Genomic DNA, 8,598 nt, shown 5'->3' on the forward strand with positions numbered 1-8,598 from the left:
TTTACAGGTTGTTATCCATGTTCCTAAGGGATGGATGGTACCGGGCTTTGTATGTTTAGGTGGGCAATTATATCTTATCAATTGGATCTAAAAAAAAAAAAAAAAGAGTATGGAGGCTGGGAAGATGTCTCCGTGGTTAAGAGTGCTTGTTGCTCATGGAGAGGACCCAGATTCAGTTCCCTGCATCCACATCAGGTGACTCACACCATTTCCAGGAAATCGGATGCCTCTGGCCTGTAGGGGCACCTGCAGACACATGCATATACCCATGCACACATATACATGTAATTAAAGTAATAAAACTTAATCTTTTCTTAAAGAGTAGTATATGATTCCTACCCCACCCCAGGCCTACAAAATGTCACAGAAGAAGGGGCAGAAAGAATGAAAGAACCAGAAGTCAGGAGGGCTGTAATACGGTGTCTTCTGACATGACAAGCAGTTGTTACGCAAGAACTTCCTACAGTCGATCTCGTCAGAACTGTAGCTTGCATTGAACAGGGTGGGGAGGGCGCAGTCAGTTGCAGAGGAAAGGAAGTTTCGTTCAGGAATGGGACCATGGTAGGGTAGGTTGCTTATGCTTCAGTGTGTAGTCCTACACCAGATGCACGCGATAACACATCGAGCTCAGGAGTGTGTGTGTGTGTGTGTGTGTGTGTGTGTGTGTGTGTGTGTGACAGAGCTGGAGAAAGGATAGGTGTGAAGTTGGGAGGTGAGAGAGAAGATCCTAGTAGGAGTTAGGAAGGCAGTAAAGGGTGAATTTGCTAAAATAAGATACATTTGTGTGTGAATGGAAATTTTTTAATTTACAAAAAGGATATTTGGATAACAGAGGAAAAAATAACTAAATCACTTTATTTTGTTTTCTGACATTTCTGACATGAAGTTATATTTCATTGCATATGAAGGTACGAAAGGTGAGCAATTCCGTTACTTTGTGATGGTGAAGAAAGGTATGAGTCTATAGCTTTGACCAGTGTACTTAACGTGATTTGTAGTGCGCTTAAGTGCGTGCTCCTGAGGTTGGGGGATTTAGCTCAGTGGTAGAGCGCTTGCCTAGGAAGCGCAAGGCCCTGGGTTCGGTCCCCAGCTCTGAAAAAAGAACCAAAAAAAAAAAAGTCGTGCTCCTTGCTGACAACTATGTGATAACTACAGATTATTGCACTGTGGTGGTTTGTTCATGTTGTCTTTTATAAAGGATGAAATATAACTAACCTTTTATTACCTTTTTATATATGAAATTTATTTGAAATTATAGAGGTGTCCCTAAACTTTGTTGTATCCAATAGCTTGATTATAGCTAGACAACTCAGAATTTAATTGTAAATTTGTTTCACTTATTTAACAGATTGGAAGTAAAAGGATGTCTTTCATGAGTAACACAGTTCACAGCATGCTTAAAGAAATTTGGTAACGTGTTATAATAAAGCTTTGATATTGGTATATCTTGTTTTGTTTACAGTGCGACTTGGCCATATGCTGTCCGACGTCTTGCACAATCTTATTTGAAAGAGCCAATGATTGTCTATGTTGGTACTTTGGATCTAGTTGTAAGCTTGTTTTTATTGCTATTAAAACTCGTAAAAAATTATGCTTAAAGAGCATAGTGGGTGTATATATTTAGAATTCATGAACCTCTGGGCCCAATCCCCAACATGAGGGGGGAAATAGCTGATTTTGATATGTCTATTCTGTTGATCCGCTAGTTTACTAATAGTATATGATAGATAATAGAGGGGTTGGAGAGGCAGTTTAATGGGAAAAGTACTTGCCATTCAAACATATGGAATTCAGATCATCAGAACCCAACTAGAAACCAGGTAGATGTGGCAGTCATAGAGACAGGATCCAGGACATGCCAGCTACTAAGACTAGGCAAAACTTAGAATTCCAAGTTCAGTGAAAGACCCTGCCTTAATTAATTGACAGGATTGGGGTAGATCCTGTCAACCTTGGCCTCTACTCTTATGCTTCTGCATACATACACATAAAAAATAAGAATGCTATGACATAATACTCTGTAGTGATAAACATTCAGGAAAAACAATAGGAATACTTCAATCTTTTTTTTAATTTATATGTTAGTACACCGTAGTTCTCTTCAGACACTTCAGAAGAGAGCATCTCATTACAGATGGTTGTGAGCCACCATGTGGTTGCTGGGAATTGAACTCAGGACCTCTGGAAGAGCAGTCAGTGCTCTTAACCACTGAGCCATCTCTCCAGCCCAAAGTACTTCAATCTTAAAGTACTAAATAGGAGTACTTCAGTCTAAAGAGCTCTCTTTTATTATTATGGTTAAAAACAGGACACCAGTGATTTTGTGTTAAATTGCCAAAGTACTCACTGAACTGAGACTCCTATTTCATCATATCATTCATCAATGAAAGTCTGATGTCTAAAGGTCAGGAAGATAGTTCTTGCAAACATGGTATTGGATGATGGTTGTTCTTACAGCATGCGTGCCAGTCATTCAGGTGTTCCTAGACTCAGTGTAGGTAAACAAATGATAAAAATCAAAGAGAGCTTACATCCTGAGTAGAAATAGATAATTTGCTATGCTCACTACTTTTCTGTTTTCAAATTATTAATTGATTACATAAATGCATTGTTTGAGCTGCAGTGGCTTCTCCCTGGTGCTAATATACTATGATCTCTAAATTATTTAGGCTGTAAGTACAGTGAAACAAAATATAATCATTACCACAGAAGAAGAGAAACGAACTCATATCCAGACCTTCCTAGAGAATATGTCACCTAAAGACAAAGTCATTGTCTTTGTCAGCAGAAAAGCTGTGTAGGTATTTCCCTCTGCTTTCCTCATCCTCAGCAATCTGGTTGATTTACTCATGACTGTTTCTGTAGCCAATTTCAAATGGGGACAGCATGACAATCTGTTTGCCGCTTGATAATGGTGTTAGAATAAGCCCTTAAGATCATTAACTTTATTCTTTGCTTCAGTGCTGATCACTTATCAAGTGATCTCATTCTCCGACACATATCAGTGGAGTCTCTGCATGGCAACAGAGAACAGAGTGACCGAGAGAAAGCATTAGAGAACTTTAAGACAGGTGAGTTATAATTGCTGTCTGTTGCAGTTTCTAGTAAGTTTAGAACATGGACTTGACTGGGTAATGGTATCTCTTCATATTTCCCATTCCTCAGTCTGTCCTTGCCTTGTAAACCCCAAAATAGACTTGTTAGAGCTTTATTACAGCTTCTGAGAAATAACTAGCCAGCTCCACAAAGACTGATAATACATGAACAAGTGTCAGACAGAATATTACCTCATAATGGAGACTGTATCTTAGTTTACCTGAATGACGTATATCTTAGTAACTTAACTTCTCTATTGCTGTGATAAAACACCACGACCAAGGTAACTTATAAAAGGAAGGCTTTATTTGGGGCCCATCACCATCGTGAGGAGCTTGACAGCAGACAGGCATGGCATTGGAGCAACAGCTGAGAGCTCATGAAGCAAAGAGAATGCACTGCACTGGGAATGGGGGGGTGGCTTTTGAAACTTCATGTCCCCCTCCTCCAGGGACACACCTTCTCCATCAAGGCCACACCTCCTAATCCTTCCCTAACAGTTCAACCAAGAAGGGACCAAGCATTTAAACATAGAAGTGTATGGGGGCCATTCTCATTCAAACCACACCAAAATATTCTCTTTCCCACATTGTTCAAATAGGTCATAGAACCACTTGCTGAACTGTGGTGTGTTGTGTTGTGATTTGCCAGTAGTTTAAAAATCTTTTCCATTTTCATGTAAGCAATAAACCTCTGATTAAATAATAAGAGTAATGAATTTTCACATGTCTTGGACTCACTGTTACCAGACAGGTTTAATGTTTGTCTTTACTCTTTAGGTAAAGTTAGAATACTTATTGCTACTGACTTGGCATCTCGAGGTCTTGATGTCCATGATATCACTCACGTCTACAATTACGATTTTCCTCGGAACATTGAAGAATATGTACACAGAGTAGGGCGCACTGGGAGAGCAGGGTAAGCCGGCTGGGTCTACCCTAGAGAGAAGCATTCTGCTTCTGAATTCCTGTCACCCCCTCAGAGACTGTTCTTGCCCAGAAACCATTTTATTCTCCTGTAAATGTTCTGTTTCTCTCTTGACCTTTATTGATTCTTTTATTCCTTTTCATCTGGAGGAACCAGATCCTGCTGTGATTGGCTTCTTGCAATCGTTTGCTGTTGTGTGTAGGTTTTCTTTTCCTTTTTTTTTTCTTTTAACATTTTGTTCTTTTTTTAAGATTTATTCGTTTGTGTATTTTATATATATGGACACTTTGTTTACATGTACATTTGCACACCAGGAAGAGGGCATAGGATCCCATTACAGATGGTTGTAAGCTGCCATGCAGTTGCTGGGAATTGAACTTAGGACCTCTGAAAAAGCAGCCATCTCTCTAGTGCCCCCACACCCCGATGTGTGTTTGTTTTTGTAATACCGGGGATTGAACTTAAGGCCTCACACGTACTAGGAAGTACCCCACCACTAAGCCACATCCCTGGACTTCTTTGTATTCCCCCACTCCCATCCCACAGGCAAGCCTTGAACCTTGTGATCTTCCTGCCTTAGCTTCCCAAGTATGTAATTATTTATGCTAATATTTTAAGCCTGCAGTATTCCAAAAGTGAACTGTGCTCAGTTGACTATTACTTTCAACAAAGTATTCAGATTTGCATTGTCTTTACCTCTGCTGTTGAACTCTTGGGCTATATTTAAAATAGCTGAACATTATACCAGCCTTCTGAACCCAGAATTTCTGTGTCTTCAAACTTGACCAGCCATAAATCAAAAATGTTTTTTAAACACTGCCTGTGCTGACCACACAGATTTTTTTTTTCTTGTCTTTGTTCCCAGGATGGAAGGTTATAGCATCTGTTTGTAAAGAGTGTGTGTGTGTGTGTGTGTGTGTGTGTGTGTGTGTGTGTGTGTTTGTGTACGTGTACACAAGTACGATGAGTAGTCTAGGCAGTAATGTATATTATACAGGATAATGCATAAATGTGAGGCCATCTTATGTAAGAGACTTGAGCATTCTGATTTGATGTCCTCATGAGTCCTGGAGCCAACTGCATTGAATGCCTAGGGATGACTGTTTAGATTCTGAATTGCTCTTTATGTTATACTAGCTCTATAACACATATGTGTAAAGGCAGAAGTTTCCTGGTTTTGTTCTGTTTTCTGTATTAACTGAATTATGAGAACGTGGTATAAAATAGATGACATGAACTTTCTCCCTCTTAAAGGCGCACTGGAATGTCCATTACCCTTATCACAAGAAATGATTGGAGGATTGCCACTGAATTGATTAATATTCTGGAAAGAGCAAATCAGGTGAGAATATGCAGCCTACTAGAAATATGCATGTAGATGTTCGTGTTTTAATCATGTTATGTCAGGTACTGAGGGCCCTGCTTGGCAGGTAAAATTGTGTAACAGTAAACTAAAGTGAGAGTTATTGGATGGCAAACGTTGTGAGCTATGGGAGTTTAGGGTTGGGAAGACTAGGTCCAAGGGTGAGATAATCGTGAAAAATGTCACCATTAAAGAGGGGTGTTGGCAGTCTGAGGGAGAGGAGGAGGACGGGCCAAAATGAAGGATGTATGAAAAAAACATAGAATGGAAACCTGCTGTTTTACAATTTAGTTAAAATATATGCACCGAGATAGCTAGACAAGTGAGACAAGTACACACAGGGTCTGGAAGCCGGGATTTGACCCCAAATTACTCAGCGTAGAGGAGAGAACTGACTCCAAGAGTTGTCCTCTAACCAGGAGCCTGAGCACACACATACACAACCTAAAATATATGAATTTTTTTAAAGATGCGGTGGTGCTGGAGAGATGGCTCAGCAGTTAAGAGCACATTTCCTGAGTACCCAGAACCAGTTTACCGTGAGCATGTGGCTCACAATCACGTTCTAGGGAATCCGACACCCTCTTATGGCCTCTGTAGACACCAAGTGCAGAAGAGGTAGCTAGACACAGATGCAGGCAAAGCATCATACACATAAAATAAAACAAACACTGAAAACATGCTCAGCAGCTTGGAGACAATAGAAAGGGAGCATCAGAAGGACAGTGCAGTTAAGATTATTCTTAGCTTGTAGCTTAGAAATATATTCAGGAGTTAAATAGCAGAGAGAGACCTTTCTTTTCTGGAAGACGTCTTATAATTGTAGGATTCTGAAATGATTTGAAGGTCATTCAGCATGTCATAGGAAGGAAGGAACACACAATCTAATAATGCATTTGATAATTTCAGAATATCCCAGAGGAACTTGTCTTAATGGCTGAGAGATACAAGGCAAACAAACTAAAAAGAGAGATGGAAAAAAAAATGGGAAGACCCCAAGGAAAGCCCCAGAAGTTTTACTAATGCTGCGTGTAGCACTAGGTGCCACAGGTACAGTTTTATGGTGTAGACATTCAGATTTCTGTCTTTTGGGTTATTTTGTAGTTTGTTTTTTTGAGAAAGAGTCTCTTTAGGTATCACTGAAAGCCCTGGAACTTGCTGTGTAAACCACTGTCTGCCTCTGCCTCCCAATTCTGAGATTAAAGACATGTACCACCACATCCAGGAAGTCTGTCTTTCAAAACTAGACTCAGACGGTGTATGCACTACAATCACCATAATCCTAAAAACCGCAAACTTACTAAGTGATGAAGTCTCACTCTTTCCCCTGTTACCAAAGTCTAGTTATGCCGCTCGGGCTGGCCTCACCTGCCATCCTGCATTCACCTCCTGAGTGCTAGGGTTACACGTGCTAGGTACAGCACTGTACAGATGTTAGTACAGCAGCATTCAAGGTGATGTGGTCTTTTTCTTAAATTGTCTTTTTATTTATACAATGCTAGGTATAACAATATATAATCCAGAAGTAATTTACATATTTGATCAATTGACTACCAAAATTGGCTGGCAAGCATTTTTGTGGAAAAATTTGACCTTTTTTTTTCATTGTTGATGGAGTTGTAAATTGATTTATCTGTTTTGAAAACAACATAGTGGTCTCTTAGCAACCATATGATGTCACAAATCTACTTCTGGGAATACATATCAAAGAATAAGAAGCAGGACCTCAAAATGTATACCCCTTATATCCATAGCATCCTATTAAAAATCAGCAGCACTCTCTTGGAAGCAAACTAAGTACAAGAATAAGGTAATAGAGTGCATTGAATATGTAACAGGGGGGCTGATGGTTTTAAAAAAGGAATGTCACCTGTTGCAACCAGAGTGAATCTTGAGGACATTATGCTTCAGATGAAAAGGTTTCAAAAGAACAAGTACTATATATGAGGCATCTGAAATAGCAAATTCCTGTGGAGGCAGCAGGGTCAGGGACCTAGGGCAGCCTGGGCTTGCATGAGATCCCGTTTCAAAGAAGAGTCAGAGGAGCAGAGTGGTGTTTGCAAAGACGGTAGGGCTAAGCAAAGACGGCGTCATTGTTTGATGGACATAGAGTTGAATTTTACAAGCCGAAAGATATAGAAATTGAATAGTGAATATAGTTATTGTCACTAAACTGCATGCTTAAAATGTTTGAGAGTATTTTATATTATGTAATTGTGCCAACCAAAACAGGAATTTTGAGCTGGGTGATGGGGTGCATGCCTTTAAGCTCTTGGGAGGCAGAGACAGGTGAATCTCTAGATTTGAGGCCAGCCTCATCTACAGAGCAAATTCCAGGATAGCCAGGACCACACAGAGAAATCCTGTCTTGAAAAAAAAACCAAAAATACAAGAACTTTGTAAATAGTAACTTTTCTTTGAACTTATCTTTCAGGATTCAAGGTGGAATTGTTAAAGCATACATCAATATGAAGAGACTTGGCTGATTCTTAAAATAATAGTGTTCAAAATGTAGAATTCAATGTTTTATACTTTCTTTAATAAAACGATAGTTTTTAACCTTGTTGAAATTTTTATGGATATTAAGAAAGTAGTACTAAAATATTTTGTCTGTAATACTTTTTATTTTAAAAGAGAAGTTTTGGGGCTGAGCATGGAGCTGGGTGGTAGGGTACTTGTCCAGTCTGTGCAAGACCAAGGGTTCAGTCCCCAGTCCTGCAGAAGGAAAGAGACGCTCTCCCCTGTACTGATGCTATGCCAGCATCTGTGAAGTGCCTGATGCTTGCTCAGATTCCGTCATGGCAGAAAAGACACTGGGAACAAAATGTTGAGTGTGTAGTAAAAAGAAAAATTTTAGCTTTCTATTTTCACAAAGTGTATTATCTGGATATCCTTTGTTCAAATAAGTATAGCCCACCCTTTTTTTTAAGAGTGAGAAGCAAGTACACTGAGCGTGTCCGTCTACACTCCAGCCCACACTGGGCCAGCCCCTGGGAAGATGCTGCTTCAGTCTCGTTCCTCTGACTGCTGCCCTCAGGCTCTGTGTTACCTGTTCCTCTGTCATGACAGTTCCTTATATACTTAGGGACACTCAGGTGTATGTAGCTTTACTCTTTCTGTAAGTAATTATATTTGTGTGTATTTGCTATGTGTGACAGTGGTAGGCCATACTCATGTCTACATTGTTCATCCACAGTGTTTGCTGGGATTGA

General features: G+C 39.8%; 1 protein-coding gene across 1 annotated transcript in view; it reads left to right on the forward strand.

The window, feature by feature from the left end:
• Ddx43 (DEAD-box helicase 43) overlaps window positions 1-7,883 on the forward strand; it is a 28,593-nt gene extending 20,710 nt beyond the window's left edge. Inside the window, exons 11-17 of the mRNA XM_032910752.1 lie at window positions 1,463-1,550; window positions 2,670-2,797; window positions 2,962-3,071; window positions 3,876-4,014; window positions 5,278-5,365; window positions 6,296-6,436; window positions 7,821-7,883. Of these exons, the coding sequence (XP_032766643.1) occupies window positions 1,463-1,550; window positions 2,670-2,797; window positions 2,962-3,071; window positions 3,876-4,014; window positions 5,278-5,365; window positions 6,296-6,409 (667 nt within the window). The 3' untranslated portion in view covers window positions 6,410-6,436; window positions 7,821-7,883. The remainder of the gene's footprint in view (window positions 1-1,462; window positions 1,551-2,669; window positions 2,798-2,961; window positions 3,072-3,875; window positions 4,015-5,277; window positions 5,366-6,295; window positions 6,437-7,820) is intronic.
• The last annotated feature ends 715 nt before the right edge of the window (window positions 7,884-8,598 follow it).

This window comes from Rattus rattus, chromosome 8, assembly GCF_011064425.1.
Source record: "Rattus rattus isolate New Zealand chromosome 8, Rrattus_CSIRO_v1, whole genome shotgun sequence".
Classification (NCBI taxonomy): domain Eukaryota; kingdom Metazoa; phylum Chordata; class Mammalia; order Rodentia; family Muridae; genus Rattus; species Rattus rattus.